The sequence below is a fragment of the Balaenoptera musculus genome, chromosome 19 (genome assembly GCF_009873245.2).
Source record: "Balaenoptera musculus isolate JJ_BM4_2016_0621 chromosome 19, mBalMus1.pri.v3, whole genome shotgun sequence".
NCBI lineage: Eukaryota > Metazoa > Chordata > Mammalia > Artiodactyla > Balaenopteridae > Balaenoptera > Balaenoptera musculus.
Window position 1 is genome coordinate 13,978,931 of NC_045803.1, and position 22,579 is coordinate 14,001,509.

At 51.8% G+C, this 22,579-nt stretch overlaps 4 protein-coding genes across 5 annotated transcripts; 2 read left to right on the plus strand and 2 right to left on the minus strand.

The window, feature by feature from the left end:
• Nucleotides 1–388: 388 nt before the first annotated feature.
• Nucleotides 389–1,717, minus strand: LOC118885617 (interferon lambda-3-like). Of its 2 annotated transcripts, none has more exons than XM_036834425.1 (5): nt 1,538–1,717; nt 1,181–1,258; nt 768–911; nt 576–659; nt 389–484 (listed from the first exon to the last, which is right to left on the minus strand). In XM_036834425.1, the coding sequence occupies exons 1-5, from the start codon at nt 1,715–1,717 to the stop codon at nt 389–391; spliced, it is 582 nt and encodes a 193-aa protein (XP_036690320.1). The 2 variants fall into 2 exon arrangements, with proteins under 2 accessions (XP_036690320.1, XP_036690319.1); XM_036834424.1 differs by having other exon boundaries at nt 389–487.
• Nucleotides 1,718–5,098: 3,381 nt separating this feature from the next.
• Nucleotides 5,099–6,806, minus strand: LOC118885803 (interferon lambda-4-like). The gene is made up of 5 exons (XM_036834874.1): nt 6,639–6,806; nt 6,141–6,212; nt 5,898–6,041; nt 5,578–5,652; nt 5,099–5,450 (listed from the first exon to the last, which is right to left on the minus strand). Exons 1-5 carry the CDS (start codon nt 6,804–6,806, stop codon nt 5,352–5,354), a joined length of 558 nt encoding a protein of 185 aa, XP_036690769.1. The 3' UTR covers nt 5,099–5,351.
• A 6,628-nt stretch (nt 6,807–13,434) lies between these two features.
• On the plus strand, nt 13,435–15,001 carry LOC118885770 (interferon lambda-4-like). The gene is made up of 5 exons (XM_036834758.1): nt 13,435–13,602; nt 14,029–14,100; nt 14,200–14,343; nt 14,589–14,663; nt 14,791–15,001. The coding sequence occupies exons 1-5, from the start codon at nt 13,435–13,437 to the stop codon at nt 14,887–14,889; spliced, it is 558 nt and encodes a 185-aa protein (XP_036690653.1). The 3' UTR covers nt 14,890–15,001.
• Nucleotides 15,002–18,502: 3,501 nt separating this feature from the next.
• LOC118885700 (interferon lambda-3-like) lies at nt 18,503–19,831 on the plus strand. Its single transcript, XM_036834597.1, has 5 exons — nt 18,503–18,682; nt 18,962–19,039; nt 19,309–19,452; nt 19,561–19,644; nt 19,736–19,831. The coding sequence occupies exons 1-5, from the start codon at nt 18,503–18,505 to the stop codon at nt 19,829–19,831; spliced, it is 582 nt and encodes a 193-aa protein (XP_036690492.1).
• Nucleotides 19,832–22,579: the final 2,748 nt, after the last annotated feature.

Below are 22,579 nucleotides of genomic sequence, written 5' to 3' on the forward strand. Positions count from 1 at the left end.
AATCCAGCCAGCCACACTTTGATCAGCCTTGTGAGACCCACAGCAGGGAAATTAGCTGAGCCCACCCGGATTTCTGACCTGCAGAAATGTAAGATAATGAATTTGTGTTGTGTTGATATGCTCAGTTTGTGAGAATTTGTTATGGCAGCAAAGAAAAACCAACACACACACACACAGTCCCACACCACAAAGAGCATCTTTTCTTCATTGTTTATTTGTACAGTTTTTATAAAAAGTAGAAAAATAAACATTTTATGGGGTCTGAGCTTGATAAATCACACACATAAATATAAAAATAGTGATTTGGAGGCAATAAATTAAAAAAAGGGGTTTTGACGCATAAATAATATCGAAGATGCTGAGACACGTTGCAGGTGGGTCTCTGGGGTCAGACACACTGGTCTCCACTGGCAACACATTTCAGGTCCTGGGTGAGGAGGCGGAAGAGGTTGAACATGACAGAGGCTTCGAGGCAGTCCCGGGACTCCTGGGGGGAGAGGGGGATGGCTCAGTAGCTCCCATGTCTGGGCTCGCAGCTGAGCCCAGCCATCGGTTTCCCCTCCCCGGTCACTCACCTTCTTCGGGGCCTCCTGGAGCCGGTGCAGCCAGTGGTGGAGGCGGCCCCGGGGCCTGGGGCCTGCTGTGGGCTGAGCTGGGACCTGTGGGCAGAGGAGGGTGGTGTTGAGGGTGTGAGGCAGGGCCTGGGACAGAGGGGGACGTACAGGTGGCCAGAGCCCAGACACGGCCCGGGTGCCCCGAGCACTCACACAGGCCTGGAGCTTGGAGTGGATGTGGTGCAGCGTGTGAAGGGGCTGGTCCAGGATGTGGTCCAGGGATGAGTTAGCCGTGGCCTCCAGGACATTCAGTGTCAGGGCCAGCTCAGCCTCCAAGGCCACAGGGCGCTCCCACACCTGAGGAGGAGACAGAAGACAGGTGAGAGTTGCACGTGAGAGAGAACAGGCGAGGAGGCACAGGTGAGGGGGACAGAGGAAGGGACAGCGGAAGGTGAAAGTCGGGGTCAGGTGAGAGCCGATGTGCTTGGCTGAGGGGAAGGGGTCAGGGGACGGGTGGGGAGAGCAGGGAGAGAAGGACGTGAGAGAAGGAGGAGGTGAGGGGCCACCTGCAGAGCTGGAGCGGGGCAGGCAGGTGAGGGCAGGCGGGCCTGACTCTCCCAACTCACCTGCAGCTGCCTCAGGTCCCGGGTCCTGGGGAAGAGGCGGGAGCTGCAGTCCCAGTCCTTCTGCAAGAGCGACTCTTCCTAGAGAGCAAGGGCAAGGTCAGCCCACAGGGGGAGGGACAGAGGGGAGACCCCAGGGAGACTGGAGGATGGCCAACAACAGGAGGACGGGAGGTGAACTTGCAAAAGGACCGCAGAGGCGCGTCCACCGCAGGAGGACAGGAGATCGCCCACCGCGGGGAGGGTGGAGGTCAGCCCAGTGCGGGGAGGGCAGGCCCACCTTCAACCCAGGTAGCCGGGGAGCGCCCAGAGGGAGGGGTGGAGGGTCGCCCACTGCAGGAGGGGCCGGGGGAGACTCACAAAGGCGTCCTTGGCCCTCTTGAAGGCCTGCAGCTCTTGTGGGGACAGAGACTTGAACTGGGCCATGTGGCAGCCCCGTGCACCTGGGAGGGCCCCGAGGGGCGAGGGCACAGGAGCTGCTCCTGTCCTGCTCGGCGCCACGGTCATCAGCATCAGCACCAGCGTGCAGCCCGGGGCCATGTCTGTGTTAAGGAAGGACAGAAAGATGAGGGGAGGGAGGGCGTCAGGGGGTGAGGGTGGAGGCTCTGGGGAGGTGAGGGTCCCAGACAATGATGTAGGGGCTGACCCAGCTTCATTCCTGCTCTCTGGTCTCTGTCAGCAGATGGGGGATCAAGTGTCCACTCTGAGGCTGCCGCCTGGGGTCTCTCAGTCTCCTCTGGCGTCTCTGACTTCAGCCTCCTCTTCTGGATCTCAGCTCGTTGCTCTGTCCGTGTCTCTGAACTTCCAGCTCCGTCTGAGGTGCAATTCCTGCCTGAGTTCCATGGCGCAGCTTTTAGCCTGTGCAGCTGGGCAATCCCAGCTGATGTAGGAAAAGTGAAAGCGCAGCTAGAGGCTGACACCGGCACCAGCGGAGGTGCGGGCTGGGAAAGCCCAGAGCAGGGCGGGGCCTGTGAGCCATGTGAGCCGCTGAGGGAAAGAGAAACTGACATCCATTCACGCTCACCTCCAAGAAAGTGAGTAACGAAGTCAAAATCAGGGCTGGGGCAGCTTCAGCCCCACACGGCGGGTCTCCTGCGCCGGTGCCCAGGCTGATCTAGGGCTGGGGTGGGGAGGGGACAGAGGGACTTCCTTTTTTGCAGAGGCCCCAGTACAGGGAGTAGAGGGAAAAGGCACCTGTAGGAGGTGTTGCCATGAAGAACCTGGAACTTCCAAGAGGGAGGCTGTTTAGGAGATGGCAGAAGGTCCAGGGGTGCTGCTGCGGGTGGGAGAGAGAGTGAGAAAGGCAAAACACTAGTGAATTAAGCGAGGACACCAGCTCCTCCCCACCCTTCCCCACCTGGTACCGATAGAGACAGAATGGGGGCGGTCGGGAGCCTGCACTAACCTGTTCTCTGACTGTCAGGCGCAGAAGGACCCAGGAATAGGAGGATGTGCTAGGAAATTGAGCTGTGACCAGTACTTCAGGGAAATCAGGTGGGTTTGAGAAAAACGCCTTCATTCATTCACCAAGTACTTATTTGCCCTCCCACCCCCACTTTGGGTCAGACCCTGCTCAAGGTGCCAGGAAGAGAGCATTGGAAAAAGAAAAGACATGAAACAATCCTTCATGGGGCTTTTTACTAGAGAGAGGTACCAGATAGTACCTCTCTGGGACACGGGGATTAGGCATGTGGTATGTATTACGTTAGGTAAAGTCAGATAATGGAAAATGAAAGAAATGAAGCAGGGACGAGAGCAGAGTGCGAGAGGAAGTCTGTATTAACTAAGGTAATGAAATGACATTTGAGGGAAGACCTAAAGGAAGTGAGGGAGGACCTAAAGGAAGTGAGGGAGGGAGCCCTGTGGAGATCTGCGGGGAGCCTTCCAGGAAAAGGGAACAGTCAGTGAAAAAGGAAATCAGAGACACCCCGCTCCTTCTGTGGGCCTGTGTGTGTCTCACCCTGTTCACAGAGGCTCTGCCACAATGTGGTTTTTTGTCGTTGTTGTTGTTTCTGGCCGTGCCGCTTGCAAGGTCTCAGTTCCCCGACCAGGGATTGAACCGGACCCTCAGCGGCGAAAGCACAGCGTCCTGACCACTCGAATGGCAGGGAATTCCCTCACAATGTGCTACTGAATACTCATGGTAGCACCAAGGACATCCTGTGCTTTGCCTACATCTCAAATACAGAGGAAACTGCAGGGACTCAGAGGGGTTAAGAGACTTGTCCAAGGTCATACAGCAAATAAGTGGTGAGGGCAGGGTATTAACTGAGTTCTGTCTGACACTAGAGAGTACCCACTGCACTCAACTGCCCCAGTGTAGCTACATCTCCTGACTTGGAGGTAATGGACGTCTCGAACAGAAGGTGTGGAGTCCTTTTGACTATTACTCCCACCCCCTCTTTCCCTCATTCATAATTCCAGGGAGAGTGTGGACCAAAGTCCTCAGTTGGGAATATCTTTGAGCTCTGATACGTAACATTTTTTAGAAATTTTTTTTATTGGAGTATAATTGCTTTACAATGTTGTATTACTTTCCGCTGTACAATGAAGTGAATCAGCTATATGTATGCCTATATCCCCTCCGTCCTGGACCTCCTTCCCACGCCCCCCATCCCACCCATCTAGGTCGTCACAGAGCACCGACCGAGCTGAGCTTCCTGTGCTTTATAGCACGTTCCCACTAGCTATCTATTTTACGTATGGTAGTGTATATATGTCAGTCCTAACCTCCCACTTCGTCCCACCCTCCCCTGCCCCCACTCTGTCCACATGTCCATTCTCTAGGTCCACGTCTCTATTCCTGCCCTGCAGATAGGTTCATCTGTAACAGCAGGTGGACTTCCCTGGGGGTCCAGTGGGTAAGACTCTGTGCAGGGGGCCCGGGTTCGATCCCTGGTAGGGGAACTAGATCCTGCATGCATGCCCCAACTCAGACCCAGAGCAGCCAAAATAAATAAACATTTTTTAAAAAATAAAAGCAACAGCAGGGATGTGCCCAAGTCACCTACCAGTGTTCTGGTCAGTATCTATTCATTGCATCGGCCTTACATCAGGGGAGGACACACTGCAACAACTGTGAATCCTGAAAATTGACAAATTATCTCAAAATCCCTCAACATCATACTGTTTCTCTTAGAAAGGAAGTTCAGGGGAGTGGCTAGGAGCATGGGAGCTGGGGCTAGACTCTGGGGCTCAAACCTGGCTCCGACCCTCTCTAGCTGTGTGACCTTGGGAAACAGGCTTTGCAGTTGGCCACGAAGATTGCCCATCCACAGATGCAGACAAATTTTAAAAGTACAATTGTTCTGCATTTATGTGTGTGATTATTTAATGGAGACCAATTATTAAGGCCATTCTGTGGCTTCAGCTGGAAGCTTCAGAAACATTATTTCAATGTATAGTGCTCACTGCAAGGGAAGTGTAACAATGCCATGGCATAAATGAGTAAACTGAGGCTCAGAGAGAAGTAATTTGCCCAGACACGCAACTCTTAAGTGGCAGGGGCAGAACTGAGACTCAGGTCACCTGATTTCCCTGTCTCAGCATTTTGTGCTGAACAGCCCCCCTCAAAATGATCACGGAATAAACAACCCGCAGAAATGCAAAAATATTTAATAATTGGCAATAAATTAACAACAGAAGACAGAACAGCAAATACACACAGGAACTTCATAAATACAAAACACACTTAAGTAACGGAATTCAAAAAACTACTTATCCAGAGGACTTTTGGCCCTTTCACTACCCAGTCCCTCAGGGAATGAGGCCTCCCCAGCCGGGAGGTCCAAGAGTCACATATTCATGGAATCGCAAAGCGGACATTGAAGGTTCAAAGCAGGGGGTGGGACCTGTCATGAGACAGGGCTGTTCCTGTAACCACAGAAGTAGAAACTGGTCCATGGTACGTGGTGGTCAGCGACCAAGGCGGACACGGACTCCAGTCTTTTCCTGCCAGCCCGGGCCCGGGAAGATCCTAGGGCAACGCATCCCGCAGAAATACCGCTGCTTCCGGGGGAACTCGTTCTGGTCTTTAGGAAAAGGGCGCCTCTGGCACCAGCGCCGGCGGGTCCAGGCTGAGAGACCCGCCTGGTCCGATGGGGCCACGGAGGAGGGCGGCGTCCGCAACCAGGCGCCCCCGGGGCTTCGGGTCTCAGGCGGAGCCGCGGCGGGATCACAGACAAGGACCCGAGTGCGCCACCAGCCGCAGGTCCCACGCGAGCAGGCGCAGGAGGTTGAAGATGACGGTGGCTTCGTGGCACCGAGGCGAGCCCTGCAGCCCGGGAAGCAGGCGGAGCGGGTCTGAGTCAGGAATCTCCTTCCCCGAGAGACCCCCCTCCAGACCCGCACGCCTCCAAGCCGGCCTCCCGTCTAGCCGCTTTCCCGCCTGCTCCACTCACAGCTGTGCGAGTCTGGGGACGCCTCCCGGGCCGCCGCAGGGACTTCCTCCGGGAGCCTGGCCGGACCAGCTCGAGCTGGAGGGAGAACGGGAGGTCAGTGCAGACGGCGGGGAACCGAGCCTCCCCTCCCAGGTGACTCCGCCCCTCACCCTCCCAGCCGCAGACCAAAGCCCGGATCTGGGGACACCGAGAGGACGTGAATCGTGTCTGCGCCCGTTTCTGGCCTCACGGGACAGATTCGCAGTCGGGGGGCCTGGCCTTGAGACCAGGGGCGCAGAGCGAGCCGGGAGGGGTGCGGGGCCAGGGCGCGGCGCACTCACGCAGGCCGCCACGTCCCGCCCCGCGGCCGCCAGCAGCTCCAGGGTCGGGCCGACGCCGGGGAACAGCTCGGGGCTCGGCAGGCTGCTCAGCACGTCTTGGGCGTCGGCGAGGCCGCGGGCCACCTGGCGGAGCAGCGCACGGGACTGCGGGGACCCGGCGGGAGTTAGACGGGGCGGCGCGCCAGCCCGCGCTCCCCCACCCCCACCCCACCCGACCCCCCGCCCGCCGGCCTCGGGCCTCACGGAAGGCCGCGGAGGGTCCCTCCTCCGGCGGAACGAGCAGTTGCGCGGCCTCCAGCTCAGCGTCTCTTCCTCCTGCGGGACAAGGGCTGGGGTGACGCGGAGTCTCCTGGCAAGGGCCCCTGAAGCGCTGGGACGTCGGAGATTCCTGGACGTGGCTCGGGACTGGCCGGGACGGTTGTGCTTATCGTGTCCCGAACCAGGCAGCGCTCCGATGGCTGAGCGGGGCTGAAAGGCACCCGCGCTCCCCGTGCGGAGCCTGCGCCCCGATGTGGAGCCGAGTCCGCCTAGAGGGGGCGCCCCTCTGTGACCCGCACCAAGGCCGTGCCTGAACTGACCACCGGGACCTCCCGGAAGATGTCGTGGTCACAATTCTGGACCCTGAAATCTGAGATGTGCCTGCTGGACGCTAGGACGCGAGGGCCCCTCGGGACAAAGACTGATGTCTCCGAGCCCGCGGGCCCGGGGTCCAGGGGGCGGGGGCGTCTGAGCATCACTCACATAGTGGTCCCTCAGTGCCTTGATGGCCAGCAGCGCCCGGGGGTCCAGGGAGCGGTAGTGTGAGAGGAGGCGGCGCGGAGGCTCCACCACTTCGGGGTCCGCCGCCACGCCCACCGTCACCAAGACCCACAGCCCCACGGCCACCGCGGCTGCGCCACTCGGCCCCATCTCTGCTCCTGCAGGACGCGACGGACGTCAGGGAGCTCAAGGAGAAGGCCCCGAGTCCAAGCCCCTGCCTGTGGTTAGACTTGCAGAGGCAGAGGGACTGACGCTCAGAGCGTGGGCTGTGGACACACGCAGGGGAAGAGACAGGATGGGCCCCCTCCTACCCTCAGCCTCTCTCCTCTCACTCCTCACCTACGATGTGTCTCTGGTGCCTGGTGCTGCAGCAGGGCCTGCCTCCCACTGTCCTCTGGGTGGTGTCCAGAGTGGGGTCCACCTGGGACAGCGGTGCCTGCACCCTCCATGGTGGCTTTTAAGTGCCCAGCTGAGAATGGTGAGCAACCGGGCTTCCCCGTGCAGGGTAAGCTTTCCCAACGTCATTGCTGGCCATTGATCAGCCCAGAGGGTTGCAGGCAGGGGTTTGAGGACTTTACCCACCTGTGGGCCAGTGCCAGTGATGACTCTGCCCAACCCTCTCTCCTGAGCCAATTGCTATGTTTGTTTTCTGCACGTTTTGTTTTTTCTGTGTGTTGGTCTTTCTTTTGCACTCGAGGAATGAACTCAAAACACACCTTTTCCTTCGGCTGGAAGCTGCAAGCTTGGCAGAGGTACCCGTACAAGTGCCTGCTGTCAGGAGTTCATACTCGGGTTTCTTTCTCTCTTTCTTTTTAAAGATTTTTTTTGATATGGACCACATTTTTTTAAAAGTCTTTATTGAATTTGTTACAATATTGCTTATGTTTTAAGTTTTGGTTTTTAGGGCCACGAGGCATGTCAGATCTTAGCTCCCCAACCAGGGACTGAACCCACGCCCTCTGCATTGGAAGGTGAAGTCCTAACCACTAGACTGCCAGGGAAGTCCCCATACTAGGGTTTCTAATGCTTGCTCTTCAATCACTCTCTTGTCATTATATCTTTTCTCTCCCTGTCTTTTTTCCCCCTCTTTCTCTGCACAAATATCCCTCCCTTCTGTTTTCTCAGCTTCTTTCCTCATCTGGGACTTAGACAAACTCTCTCTGGCTTCCTTAGTCTGTTATTAAATGATATGTATTCCTTTACCAATTATAAAACTATTCTTCGTTTGCTGTTGAAAATTGGAATTGCAAACATGTTTTTCTGAACCACTGTTAATAATAATTATAGTTGATACATACTGAGCACTTCCTGTATGCTTGGCTCCACTTTAAGCTCTTCTCATGTATTTACTGCTTTATTCTCCCCAGCAAGTCTGTGAGGTAGGTCCTCTCACTGGCTGACATTTTATAAGATGAGGAAACTGAGGTACAGAGGCTGTGAGTCTGCCCAAGCTCACACAGCTTGTAGATGTGATGCCAGGCTGTCTGGGTTATTACTGGTGGTGCTCTGCCATTTCTCACCTATATAGACAGATCTATTCATGTGCAGAATAGTTAAGGTATGTTTTGGGCGAGTAAAGCCAAGTTTCCTACATGAGACCACCTTTAATTAATTATAAAGTTTATTAATAAATATTGATAATTACAGACAAGTAATGATTGTTTTTCCCATGTATGTCTTCCTCAGCATTAATATGAAAAAATTATTTTGTCTTTCAGTGTATATTTTCCTTATTGAAAGGCATAGAGGTTTTAAAAAACATCAAATTGGTTGAAACAGAAGCACTCTGGAAAAAACATGAGAGAAATTCTACTGAAACACTAGACGAGATCAGCCAATGTGTCCATGCAGCAAACTTTCCAGGCTTCCATTACCTCTCCCCAACTCACCCCAGCATCCCCCCATTTCAGCTGGAGATCCAAATGGTTTGGGGAAGGTGACTTGACCCCCCATCTCTGGGTTGGCATATGTGACCTGGCTGCAGCCATTTACCTCAGTTAGTCTCCCTGGCCACAGTGATTGCATTTGGGGGTGGGCATATGACCTAAGCTAATCTAATCAGAATGAATCTCAATGCTGGACATCTTATTCCCAGATAGTTTTGTGTATCAAGTTTGTTCCTTTTTATTGCCAAATGGTATTCCGTGGTATGAATGTACTACAGTTTTGGTTTTTTTTAAACAGTTACCTGTTAAAGAACGTCTGGGTTGTTTTTTGGCTGTTATAAATAAAGCTGCTATAAACAATCATGTGCAAGATCTTGTATGAATGTAAGTCTTCATTTCTCTGGGCAAATGCCCAGGAATGCAATTGCTAGGTCATATGGTAGTTGCATGTTTAGTTTTTTTAAAAAACTACCAACCCTATTTTCCAGAGGGGCTGTACCATTTTGCATTTACACCAGCAATAAGCGATCAATTTCTCCATATCCTCGTTAGCATTTGATTTTTTTTTTTTAGGCATTCGGATAGCTGTATAATGATATCTCATGGTGGTTTTAATGTGCATCTCTTTATTGGCTAATAATGTTGAACATCTTTTCATGTACTTATTTCCCATCTTTCACTCTTTAGTGAAATGTCTCTTCATGTCTTTTGCCCATTCCCAAACAGATTGTTTAATTTTTGTACTGTTGATTTTTGAGAGTTCTTTATCTATTCTAGATACTAGTCCTTCATCAGATAGGTGGTTTGCAAGTATTCTCTCCCAGTCTTTAGCTCATTTTTCTATCTTCTTAACATGGTCTTTTAGAGAGCAAAAGTTTTGGATCAAATTCAGTTGATCAATTTTCCCTTTATGGATTAAGCCCTTGGTGTCAAGTCTAAGAACCCTTTGCCTTGCTCTAGATCCTGAAGATGTTCTTCATAATTTTTTCAAAAAGTTTTATAGCTTTATATTTTACATTTAAGTCCATGATCCATATTGAGTTAATTTTTATTTTAGTGTGAAGTTTAGGTCAAGGTTCATTTTTTGGCCTATGGAGGTCCAATTACTCCAGCACTATTTTTTGAAAAGGCTATTTTTCTCCACTGAATTGCTTTAGTATGTATGAGTATTTCTAAACGCAAGGAGTGTCACACCATGTATATTATTCAGCAATTTACTTTTTTCACTGTATGATATGTCTTCAAGATTTTTCCATGTCAATGCCTATAGATCTGCTTCATTCTATTCAACTGCTGCAGGTCTAGCTTAACCTGGAGTTCATGGACAATAGGATTCAGGGGAGGGTGAACTTGCATGGGAAAAAGCTGCATCTCCATCTTCACTGACCTCAAACTGAAATTTAGCATTTCTTTCCACTATGAATGTAAGCAACAAACCACAATATATTAGCAGAACCTGTGACTTTGTCACTAAAAGAAGCCACAGATATTTCCTAACACATTACAGATGTGGCACATATCTTGAAATATCATTTACTCCCATTACTCCCTCAACAGTATAGTAGTTATTAAACCTACTGCTATGTCTTGTACTTAGTTCATTAATAAAGAGACATATGTATTACTTATCACAAAGTTACTTTAATGTTTTGGTAACTGTGTTTCAAAATAATCGGTTTTCTTAGTAGTCCTGTGTATTTAATTTTATGTATTTTAAAACACATTTCTGAACCAAGAAGTGATTATAGCAAGGTTGCAGGATACAAGATTAATATGCAAAAGTATACTGCTTTCTTGTATAACAGCAGTGAACAGTTTGTAGTTGAAATTTAAAATACCATTTACATCAGCACCCCCAAAAATGAAACACTTAAGTACAAATACCACAAAATATAAATAAAATCTGTGTGAGGAAAACTATAAAACTTTGATGAAAGAAATAAAAGTACATCTAAAAATGGAAATATTCTATGAATATGGATAGGATGACTCAATATTGTCAAGATGTTGGTTCTTCCCAACTTAATCTATAGATTCAATGCAATCCAATCAAAATCCCAGCAAGTTAATATGTGGATATTGACAAAGTGAAAGTTTATATAGAGATTCAAAAGACCCAGAATAACTTTCACAATATTAAAAGAGAAGAACAAAGTTGGAGGACTGACACTCTCTCACATCAAGACTTACTATAAAGCTACTGTAATCAAGACAGTGTGATATTAGTAGAAGGATAGACAAATCAATGGAACAGAATAGAGAGCCCAGGAATAGACCCACACAAATATAGTCAACTGATCTTTGAGAAAAGAGCAAAGGCAATTCAATGAAGAAAGGATAGACTTCCAACAAATGGTATTGAAACAACTGGACATTCGCATGCGAATAAATAAAAAAATAAACAAACCAAGCTAGATGCAGACCTTGCACATTTCACAAAAATTAACTTAAAATGTATCATAGACCTAAATGTAAAGTGCAGAATTATAAAACTCCTAGAATGTAGTATAGGAGAAAATCTAGGGAGCCATGGTGACGATTTTGTATATACACTGAAAGCACGATCCATGGAAGAAAAAAATTGATGAATTGGAAACATTTTAAACTCCAGCCCTATGAAAGACACTATTAAAAGAACGAAAAAATTACTCCCTTTCTCTCCCGCAGTCTTGAGAACCATGATTTTAACAAAAGACTGGAAAGAATATCAATGCCCACCAATAGGGGATTGGTTATTCAATAATCCTGTCAGAATGGAAGCCTTACCGGTGGTATATGCAGGATGTCTTCCATTTGCCCCTCCAAGTTCACTCTTCCCACTTCTCCACCCTCCTCTGGGCCCCAGGAAGCTGGACTTTGGCTTCTGTTGGGTGCAGCCAATGGGGAGCCTAGCAATAGGGCCAGAGAGTCGGGAAGGAGAGTAAAGTCAGAGTATTTATTCCCCAGGCTTCCTCCCTGCAGGGGCATCATGACTTCTCTGTCCCTCCCCCTGTGTACATGACTCCCTCCTTCCCAGGTCAGGTAACCACTCCCTCCCTTCCCCCATTCCTTCAGGCCTAGGGATGACAGACCCTCACCCGTGTGGGCCCCAAGGCCTTGCATTACTCCTCCTCTGTTCTCTTCACCATCCAATCCCTTTGTAAACACCCTTGGTATTAAACCACCACAAATTATCCTACATTGATTAGGCCATCTGTTTCCTGCAGGGTACCTCACTGATACAGTATAATTAAAGATGTGGGGGACTGCAAATGGTAATGAGGTAATGGTAAGACACAAAAAGCAGGCTATCAAACTGTATACAGACTCGTTCCAATTTAGGAGAAGTTGCTCAAAGAAAGAGAAAAAAAAAAAAAAAGAGGAGAAATAGCCACTAACTGCTAAAAAGATTACCTCCAGGAAGTGGGATTAAAGACTTTCTTTAACTCTCCAAGTTGTATTTTTTTAAAAAATATTTATTTATTTATTTGGTTGCACTGGGTCTTAGTTGCAGCAGGCAGGCTCCTTAGTTGCGGCGTGCATGTGGGATCTAGTTCCCTGACCAGGGATCGAACCCCGGCCCCTGCATTGGGAGCATAGAGTCTTAGCCACTGCGCCACCAGGGAAGCCCCAATGGTATTTTTTTATTGACTGAATCTTTATAACGAATGTTTTACTTCAATAATCAGAAAACATATGTACAAGTAAATATACGTAACATTTCTACTCATTGGAAAAATTGTTCCAGAGCTGGGGTGACGGAAGACAGGTGGGTGGTGAAATTATAGGTGGGGTTTTTTTCCTCTCCTATGCATGTCTCTATTTTTCCAGCTTTATCCAATAACCTTGCCTTGCTAATTTTATCAGGAAAAGTAGTAGATTTTATTTTTAAAGCGAAACAAAGAGACTGATTGAGACACACGGAGACAGAGAGACACTGGCCTGAATGTTTGCTAGAAAAAGGAATGATAGACAGATGGAGTTATTGACAGAGATAAAAACAGGAACAGAGAGACAGACAAAAGAGGAGGCAAACAGAGAGGGAAGAAAGAAACAGAATGAAATGAGGACAGAAATGGAGAGAGAGAAGGAGGCACTGAATCAGATATTTAGGGGTAGTTGTGGCTTGGAGATCAAGCTTTGGAGCTGGATTGAGTATAGGTTCAAATTCTGCCTCTGCCAATTACTGACTGTGTGTCTTGGAAAAGTTCCTTCACTTTACTGTGCCTCAGTTATCCCATCTATAAATTGGAGGTGGAACAGTTCTTGCAGTGTCATTTTTTGAGCATTAAATGAGACATGTACATATAAGTTACTTAGAACAGGGCCCAGTAACACTAAGCACTGTATAAGGGCTGGTTGTTATTATAGAACACAGATAAGGACACCCAGGGTGATGAAAAGAAAGTGAGAGGCTACAGAAAGGGACAGAGACCAGAACTGGTGACAGAGAGCTGGGGTAGAGTCATCGCTGGCACTGGCCCACAGGTGGGTAAAGTCCTCAAACCCCTGCCTGCAACCCTCTGGGCTGATCAATGGCCAGCAATGACGTTGGGAAAGCTTACCCTGCACGGGGAAGCCCGGTTGCTCACCATTCTCAGCTGGGCACTTAAAAGCCACCATGGAGGGTGCAGGCACCGCTGTCCCAGGTGGACCCCACTCTGGACACCACCCAGAGGACAGTGGGAGGCAGGCCCTGCTGCAGCACCAGGCACCAGAGACACATTGTAGGTGAGGAGTGAGAGGAGAGAGGCTGAGGGTAGGAGGGGGCCCATCCTGTCTCTTCCCCTGGTGTGTCCACAGCCCACGCTCTGAGCGTCAGTCCCTCTGCAAGTCTAACCACAGGCAGGGGCTTGGACTCGGGGCCTTCTCCTTGAGCTCCCTGACGTCCGTCGCGTCCTGCAGGAGCAGAGATGGGGCCGAGTGGCGCAGCCGCGGTGGCCGTGGGGCTGTGGGTCTTGGTGACGGTGGGCGTGGCGGCGGACCCCGAAGTGGTGGAGCCTCCGCGCCGCCTCCTCTCACACTACCGCTCCCTGGACCCCCGGGCGCTGCTGGCCATCAAGGCACTGAGGGACCGCTATGTGAGTGATGCTCAGACGCCCCCGCCCCCTGGACCCCGGGCCCGCGGGCTCGGAGACATCAGTCTTTGTCCCGAGGGGCCCTCGCGTCCTAGCGTCCAGCAGGCACATCTCAGATTTCAGGGTCCAGAATTGTGACCACGACATCTTCCGGGAGGTCCCGGTGGTCAGTTCAGGCACGGCCTTGGTGCGGGTCACAGAGGGGCGCCCCCTCTAGGCGGACTCGGCTCCACATCGGGGCGCAGGCTCCGCACGGGGAGCGCGGGTGCCTTTCAGCCCCGCTCAGCCATCGGAGCGCTGCCTGGTTCGGGACACGATAAGCACAACCGTCCCGGCCAGTCCCGAGCCACGTCCAGGAATCTCCGACGTCCCAGCGCTTCAGGGGCCCTTGCCAGGAGACTCCGCGTCACCCCAGCCCTTGTCCCGCAGGAGGAAGAGACGCTGAGCTGGAGGCCGCGCAACTGCTCGTTCCGCCGGAGGAGGGACCCTCCGCGGCCTTCCGTGAGGCCCGAGGCCGGCGGGCGGGGGGTCGGGTGGGGTGGGGGTGGGGGAGCGCGGGCTGGCGCGCCGCCCCGTCTAACTCCCGCCGGGTCCCCGCAGTCCCGTGCGCTGCTCCGCCAGGTGGCCCGCGGCCTCGCCGACGCCCAAGACGTGCTGAGCAGCCTGCCGAGCCCCGAGCTGTTCCCCGGCGTCGGCCCGACCCTGGAGCTGCTGGCGGCCGCGGGGCGGGACGTGGCGGCCTGCGTGAGTGCGCCGCGCCCTGGCCCCGCACCCCTCCCGGCTCGCTCTGCGCCCCTGGTCTCAAGGCCAGGCCCCCCGACTGCGAATCTGTCCCGTGAGGCCAGAAACGGGCGCAGACACGATTCACGTCCTCTCGGTGTCCCCAGATCCGGGCTTTGGTCTGCGGCTGGGAGGGTGAGGGGCGGAGTCACCTGGGAGGGGAGGCTCGGTTCCCCGCCGTCTGCACTGACCTCCCGTTCTCCCTCCAGCTCGAGCTGGTCCGGCCAGGCTCCCGGAGGAAGTCCCTGCGGCGGCCCGGGAGGCGTCCCCAGACTCGCACAGCTGTGAGTGGAGCAGGCGGGAAAGCGGCTAGACGGGAGGCCGGCTTGCAGGCGTGCGGGTCTGGAGGGGGGTCTCTCGGGGAAGGAGATTCCTGACTCAGCCCCGCTCCGCCTGCTTCCCGGGCTGCAGGGCTCGCCTCGGTGCCACGAAGCCACCGTCATCTTCAACCTCCTGCGCCTGCTCGCGTGGGACCTGCGGCTGGTGGCGCACTCGGGTCCTTGTCTGTGATCCCGCCGCGGCTCCGCCTGGGACCCGAAGCCCCGGGGGCGCCAGGTTGCAGACGCCGCCCTCCTCCGTGGCCCCATCGGACCAGGCGGGTCTCTCATCCTGGACCCGCCGGCGCTGGTGCCAGAGGTGCCCCTTTCCTAAAGACCAGAACGAGTTCCCCCGGAAGCAGCGGTATTTCTGCGGGATGCGTTGCCCTAGGATCTTCCCGGGCCCAGGCTGGCAGGAAAAGACTGGAGTCCGTGTCCGCCTTGGTCGCTGACCACCACGTACCATGGACCAGTTTCTACTTCTGTGGTTACAGGAACAGCCCTGTCTCATGACAGGTCCCACCCCCTGCTTTGAACCTTCAATGTCCGCTTTGCGATTCCATGAATATGTGACTCTTGGACCTCCCGGCTGGGGAGGCCTCATTCCCTCAGGGACTGGGTAGTGAAAGGGCCAAAAGTCTTCTGGATAATTAGTTTTTTGAATTCTGTTACTTAAGTGTGTTTTGTATTTATGAAGTTCCTGTGTGTATTTGCTGTTCTGTCTTCTGTTGTTAATTTATTGCCAATTATTAAATATTTTTGCATTTCTGCAGGTTGTTTATTCCGTGATCATTTTGAGGGGGGCTGCTCAGCACAAAATGCTGAGACAGGGAAATCAGGTGACCTGAGTTTCAGTTCTGCCCCTGCCACTTAAGAGTTGCGTGTCTGGGCAAATTACTTCTCTCTGAGCCTCAGTTTACTCATTTATGCCATGGCATTGTTACACTTCCCTTGCAGTGAGCACTATACATTGAAATAATGTTTCTGAAGCTTCCAGCTGAAGCCACAGAATGGCCTTAATAATCGGTCTCCATTAAATAATCACACACATAAATGCAGAACAAGTGTACTTTTAAAATTTGTCTGCATCTGTGGATGGGCAATCTTCGTGGCCAACTGCAAAGCCTGTTTCCCAAGGTCACACAGCTAGAGAGGGTCGGAGCCAGGTTTGAGCCCCAGAGTCTAGCCCCAGCTCCCATGCTCCTAGCCACTCCCCTGAACTTCCTTTCTAAGAGAAACAGTATGATGTTGAGGGATTTTGAGATAATTTGTCAATTTTCAGGATTCACAGTTGTTGCAATGTGTCCTCCCCTGATGTAAGGCCGATGCAATGAATAGATACTGACCAGAACACTGGTAGGTGACTTGGGCACATCCCTGCTGTTGCTTTTATTTTTTAAAAGATGTTTATTTATTTTGGCTGCTCTGGGTCTGAGTTGGGGCATGCATGCAGGATCTAGTTCCCCTACCAGGGATCGAACCCGGGCCCCCTGCACAGAGTCTTACCCACTGGACCCCCAGGGAAGTCCACCTGCTGTTACAGATGAACCTATCTGCAGGGCAGGAATAGAGACGTGGACCTAGAGAATGGACATGTGGACAGAGTGGGGGCAGGGGAGGGTGGGACGAAGTGGGAGGTTAGGACTGACATATATACACTACCATACGTAAAATAGATAGCTAGTGGGAACGTGCTATAAAGCACAGGAAGCTCAGCTCGGTCGGTGCTCTGTGACGACCTAGATGGGTGGGATGGGGGGTGTGGGAAGGAGGTCCAGGACGGAGGGGATATAGGCATACATATAGCTGATTCACTTCATTGTACAGCGGAAAGTAATACAACATTGTAAAGCAATTATACTCCAATAAAAAAAATTTCTAAAAAATGTTACGTATCAGAGCTCAAAGATATTCCCAACTGAGAACTTTGGTCCACACTCTCCCTGGAATTATGAATGAGGGAAAGAGGGGGTGGGAGTAATAGTCAAAAGGACTCCACACCTTCTGTTCGAGACGTCCATTACCTCCAAGTCAGGAGATGTAGCTACACTGGGGCAGTTGAGTGCAGTGGGTACTCTCTAGTGTCAGACAGAACTCAGTTAATACCCTGCCCTCACCACTTATTTGCTGTATGACCTTGGACAAGTCTCTTAACCCCTCTGAGTCCCTGCAGTTTCCTCTGTATTTGAGATGTAGGCAAAGCACAGGATGTCCTTGGTGCTACCATGAGTATTCAGTAGCACATTGTGAGGGAATTCCCTGCCATTCGAGTGGTCAGGACGCTGCGCTTTCACCGCTGAGGGTCCGGTTCAATCCCTGGTCGGGGAACTGAGATCCTGCAAGCGGCACGGCCAGAAACAACAACAGCGACAAAAAACCACCTTGTGGCAGAGCCTCTGTGAACAGGGTGAGACATACACAGGCCCACAGAAGGAGCGGGGTGTCTCTGATTTCCTTTTTCACTGACTGTTCCCTTTTCCTGGAAGGCTCCCCGCAGATCTCCACAGGGCTCCCTCCCTCACTTCCTTTAGGTCTTCCCTCAAATGTCATTTCATTACCTTAGTTAATACAGACTTCCTCTCGCACTCTGCTCTCGTCCCTGCTTCATTTCTTTCATTTTCCATTATCTGACTTTACCTAACGTAATACATACCACATGCCTAATCCCCGTGTCCCAGAGAGGTACTATCTGGTACCTCTCTCTAGTAAAAAGCCCCATGAAGGATTGTTTCATGTCTTTTCTTTTTCCAGTGCTCTCTTCCTGGCACCTTGAGCAGGGTCTGACCCAAAGTGGGGGTGGGAGGGCAAATAAGTACTTGGTGAATGAATGAAGGTGTTTTTCTCAAACCCACCTGATTTCCCTGAAGTACTGGTCACAGCTCAATTTCCTAGCACATCCTCCTATTCCTGGGTCCTTCTGCGCCTGACAGTCAGAGAACAGGATAGTGCAGGTTCCCGACTGCCCCCATTCTGTCTCTATCCGTATCAGGTGGGGAAGGGTGGGAAGGAGCTGGTGTCCTCACTTAATTCGCGAGTGTTTTGCCTTTCTCACTCTCTCTCCCACCCGCAGCAGCACCCCTGGACCTTCTGCCATCTCCTAAACAGCCTCCCTCTTGGAAGTTCCAGGTTCTTCATGGCAACACCTCCTACAGGTGCCTTTTCCCTCTACTCCCTGTACTGGGGCCTCTGCAAAAAAGGAAGTCCCTCTGTCCCCTCCCCACCCCAGCCCTAGATCAGCCTGGGCACCGGCGCAGGAGACCCGCCGTGTGGGGCTGAAGCTGCCCCAGCCCTGATTTTGACTTCGTTACTCACTTTCTTGGAGGTGAGCGTGAATGGATGTCAGTTTCTCTTTCCCTCAGCGGCTCACATGGCTCACAGGCCCCGCCCTGCTCTGGGCTTTCCCAGCCCGCACCTCCGCTGGTGCCGGTGTCAGCCTCTAGCTGCGTTTTCACTTTTCCTACATCAGCTGGGATTGCCCAGCTGCACAGGCTAAAAGCTGCGCCATGGAACTCAGGCAGGAATTGCACCTCAGACGGAGCTGGAAGTTCAGAGACACGGACAGAGCAACGAGCTGAGATCCAGAAGAGGAGGCTGAAGTCAGAGACGCCAGAGGAGACTGAGAGACCCCAGGCGGCAGCCTCAGAGTGGACACTTGATCCCCCATCTGCTGACAGAGACCAGAGAGCAGGAATGAAGCTGGGTCAGCCCCTACATCATTGTCTGGGACCCTCACCTCCCCAGAGCCTCCACCCTCACCCCCTGACGCCCTCCCTCCCCTCATCTTTCTGTCCTTCCTTAACACAGACATGGCCCCGGGCTGCACGCTGGTGCTGATGCTGATGACCGTGGCGCCGAGCAGGACAGGAGCAGCTCCTGTGCCCTCGCCCCTCGGGGCCCTCCCAGGTGCACGGGGCTGCCACATGGCCCAGTTCAAGTCTCTGTCCCCACAAGAGCTGCAGGCCTTCAAGAGGGCCAAGGACGCCTTTGTGAGTCTCCCCCGGCCCCTCCTGCAGTGGGCGACCCTCCACCCCTCCCTCTGGGCGCTCCCCGGCTACCTGGGCTGAAGGTGGGCCTGCCCTCCCCGCACTGGGCTGACCACCACCCTCCCCGCGGTGGGCGATCTCCTGTCCTCCTGCGGTGGACGCGCCTCTGCGGTCCTTTTGCAAGTTCACCTCCCGTCCTCCTGTTGTTGGCCATCCTCCAGTCTCCCTGGGGTCTCCCCTCTGTCCCTCCCCCTGTGGGCTGACCTTGCCCTTGCTCTCTAGGAAGAGTCGCTCTTGCAGAAGGACTGGGACTGCAGCTCCCGCCTCTTCCCCAGGACCCGGGACCTGAGGCAGCTGCAGGTGAGTTGGGAGAGTCAGGCCCGCCTGCCCTCACCTGCCCGCCCCGCTCCAGCTCTGCAGGTGGCCCCTCACCTCCTCCTTCTCTCACGTCCTTCTCTCCCTGCTCTCCCCACCCGTCCCCTGACCCCTTCCCCTCAGCCAAGCACATCGGCTCTCACCTGACCCCGACTTTCACCTTCCACTGTCCCTTCCTCTGTCCCCCTCACCTGTGCCTCCTCGCCTGTTCTCTCTCACGTGCAACTCTCACCTGTCTTCTGTCTCCTCCTCAGGTGTGGGAGCGCCCTGTGGCCTTGGAGGCTGAGCTGGCCCTGACACTGAATGTCCTGGAGGCCACGGCTAACTCATCCCTGGAGCACATCCTGGACCAGCCCCTTCACACGCTGCACCACATCCACTCCAAGCTCCAGGCCTGTGTGAGTGCTCGGGGCACCCGGGCCGTGTCTGGGCTCTGGCCGCCTGTACGTCCCCCTCTGTCCCAGGCCCTGCCTCACACCCTCAACACCACCCTCCTCTGCCCACAGGTCCCAGCTCAGCCCACAGCAGGCCCCAGGCCCCGGGGCCGCCTCCACCACTGGCTGCACCGGCTCCAGGAGGCCCCGAAGAAGGTGAGTGACCGGGGAGGGGAAACCGATGGCTGGGCTCAGCTGCGAGCCCAGACATGGGAGCTACTGAGCCATCCCCCTCTCCCCCCAGGAGTCCCGGGACTGCCTCGAAGCCTCTGTCATGTTCAACCTCTTCCGCCTCCTCACCCGGGACCTGAAATGTGTTGCCAGTGGAGACCAGTGTGTCTGACCCTGGAGACCCACCTGTCTCAGCATCTTTTTTACTTTTTTTAAATTTAATTAATTAATTTATTTCTAGCTGCATTGGGTCTTTGTTGCTGTGCACGGGCTTTCTCTAGTTGCGGCAAGCACGGGCTACTCTTCATTGCGCTGAGTGGGCTTCTCATTGCGATGACTTCTCTTGCTGCGGATCACCGGCTCTAGGCGTGCGGGCTTCAGTAGTTGTGGCACGTGGGCTCAGCAGTTGTGGCTCGCGGGCTCTAGAGCACAGGCTCAGTAGTTGTGGCGCACAGGCTTAGTTGTTCCGCAGCATGTGGGATCTTCCCGGACCAGGGCTCGAACCCGTGTCCCCTGCATTGGCAGGTGGATTCTTAATCACTGCGCTACCAGGGAAGCCCTGTCTCAGCATCTTAGATATTATTTATGCACAAACTACCTCCACTGGATTATTGCTTCCAGATCCCTATTTGTTTTTGAAGCCCCTAAAAGATATTTATTCTTGTACTTTTTGTAAAATGTGTGAAAATAAACAGTTTTTCTATGACATTGACCTTGTTTACATGTGACTGTATAAGTGACTGCACAACCGCATATGTGACTGTGGCCCTCTGAGAGTGTGTGTGTTGCGGTGGGAAGGCGAAGTAAGAGATGAAGAGACTATGAAAGAATAAATGAATGAGGAGTGAAAGAATCACTGAGGATGTTTTCAGCCACAACAATGGAAGATTTCATTGCATCACAAGCTATCATTACATTAAGTAATAAGATGTCTAGAGGAGGCTGTGTCTGGGCAGATCAGCCGGACCATGGCTTTATCATGGACCTACGGTCTATATCTGTTAGTATTTCTAAAGATATGTGTTAAAATTGTGTTTGTGTTACATTCACCCCAACTTCCTGTGGTTCTAAACCTGGGATGACTATTGTCAGGGTGGCGATGTGCTGGGAGAAATATCACAGAGAGAGTTGTCACCAAAAAATCATTAAGTTCCACTGTGGGCATTGTTCTATGTAGACAATGGTGTTGACTGCAAATAATTTTCTTGTCTGATCTGTATGTCTTTTATTTCCTTTTCTTGCCTTATTGCACTGGATAGAACTGTAGTACTATGTTGAATAAGAAGGGTGAAAGAGGGCATCTTCGCCTTCTTCCTGATCTTAGGGGGAAAACATTCAGTTTCACCATTAAGTGTAAATGTCAGCTGTAGGTTTTTTGTAGATGCTCTTTTTCAAGTTGAGGAAGTTCCTTTCCATTCCTATTTTTCTAAGAGTTTTTAAAAATTATGATTGGGGACTTCCCTGGTGGTCCAGTGGTTAAAAATCCGCCTTCCAATGCAGGGGGCATGTGTTAGATCTCCGGTCAGGGAACTAAGATCCCACATGCCATGGGGCAACTAAGCCCGTGCACCACAACTACTGAGCCTGAGCGCTCTAGAGCCTGTGTGGCACAACTAGAGAGCCCATGTGCTGCAACTACTGAGCTTGTGCACTCTGGAGCCCGTGCACCGCAACTAGAGAAGCCTGTGTGCTCTGGAGCCCGTGTGCCACAACTAGAGAGAAGACTGCACACTGCAACGAAGAGCCCGTGTGCTGCAATGAAAGATCTCGCATGCCACAACTAAGACCTGATGCAGCCCAATAAAAAAAAAAAAATCATGAATGGATGTTGAAATTTGGCAAATGTTCTTCTTCATTGTTTGATATGATCACGTGATTTTTTTTTCTTTAGCCCGTCTTGGTGGATTGTATTGATTGGTTTTCAAATATTGAACCAACCTTGCAACCTTGGAATGAATCCTTTAGGTCATGGTGTATAATTTTTTTGATCTACTGCTGAATTCTATATGCCAATATTTTGTTAAGGATTTTTGTGTCTATATTCATTACCTTACTTTGTGTGAGATAACAAGTTTGCATTATTTTTTAAGCCAGTTGAGTTAAAACTTACTGTTACTTGCAGCCAAAAGCATCCTTAATGACACACATGGAAATGAAAAGTGAGTTTCTCTCAGAGTTGAAGAATTCTGGCTGCATGGGATTGTTCTGCCTCTGCCATCCCCAAGACTGTCATTGATACAAAGCTGCAAAGAGTCCTTGTATTCAGTATCCATGGAAGGGGGGCAAGAAGATGAATAATCTGGGGCTGCAATCTGGGGAAACATGCTCTTCTGCCTACTCCTGTCTCTATGACATTACTATTTCTTACCTCTGTTTCTTGAAAGTTTCACTCCAACTCTTTCAAATCTTCTCTGCTTCCTCTTATCCACTACTCCATCATGTCCTCTCTCTCTCCAAATGGATTACTTTGCCCTCTCCCTCACAGAAGCTACCAGGTAGAAATTCCACATCATCTATACCACTCTCCTACCTGTCTCCACCGTCCTTTTGCTCCCCTGTCAAAATCAATCAATTTCTCTTAATGACATGAGAGGGGCCAGTGCCTGATCCTGGCCCCTCTTATGTCTTTCCTCCATAAATTATCCTTCTCTTATCCTCCATTTTTCAAAACTTCCTTTCTACAAGTACCTGCCCATCAGTGGTCTCCCCTTTTATAAAACCCCTTTCTTAATCTGTCCTCTTCTCTTCAACTATTTCTCCATCTCTCTTTTCCACTGGCTCCATTTCCTTACCTAATCCAGGCTCCATAGCCCTTACAGTTGGCTTCTGTTCCCAGAACTCCACTCCACAACAATTTCTTATAGCTAAATCCTGCAATTGCTTCTCCAGTTCTCACCCTAGAAGACCTCTCAGTAGCATC

Coding starts and splice junctions, on each gene's coding strand:
- LOC118885617 (XM_036834424.1), bottom strand. CDS start 1,717: ATGGCCCCGGGCTGCACGCTGGTGCTGATGCTGATGACCGTGGCGCCG. Junction 912..1,180: donor GGGACCTGAGGCAGCTGCAG/GTGAGTTGGGAG, acceptor TCTCCTCCTCAG/GTGTGGGAGCGCCCTGTGGC. Junction 488..575: donor TCCAGGAGGCCCCGAAGAAG/GTGAGTGACCGG, acceptor CTCTCCCCCCAG/GAGTCCCGGGACTGCCTCGA.
- LOC118885803 (XM_036834874.1), bottom strand. CDS start 6,806: ATGGGGCCGAGTGGCGCAGCCGCGGTGGCCGTGGGGCTGTGGGTCTTG. Junction 6,213..6,638: donor AGGCACTGAGGGACCACTAT/GTGAGTGATGCT, acceptor CTTGTCCCGCAG/GAGGAAGAGACGCTGAGCTG. Junction 5,451..5,577: donor GTCCCCAGACTCGCACAGCT/GTGAGTGGAGCA, acceptor CCCGGGCTGCAG/GGCTCGCCTCGGTGCCACGA.
- LOC118885770 (XM_036834758.1), top strand. CDS start 13,435: ATGGGGCCGAGTGGCGCAGCCGCGGTGGCCGTGGGGCTGTGGGTCTTG. Junction 14,344..14,588: donor GGCGGGACGTGGCGGCCTGC/GTGAGTGCGCCG, acceptor TTCTCCCTCCAG/CTCGAGCTGGTCCGGCCAGG. Junction 14,664..14,790: donor GTCCCCAGACTCGCACAGCT/GTGAGTGGAGCA, acceptor CCCGGGCTGCAG/GGCTCGCCTCGGTGCCACGA.
- LOC118885700 (XM_036834597.1), top strand. CDS start 18,503: ATGGCCCCGGGCTGCACGCTGGTGCTGATGCTGATGACCGTGGCGCCG. Junction 18,683..18,961: donor AGAGGGCCAAGGACGCCTTT/GTGAGTCTCCCC, acceptor CTTGCTCTCTAG/GAAGAGTCGCTCTTGCAGAA. Junction 19,645..19,735: donor TCCAGGAGGCCCCGAAGAAG/GTGAGTGACCGG, acceptor TCCCCCCAGGAG/TCCCGGGACTGCCTCGAAGC.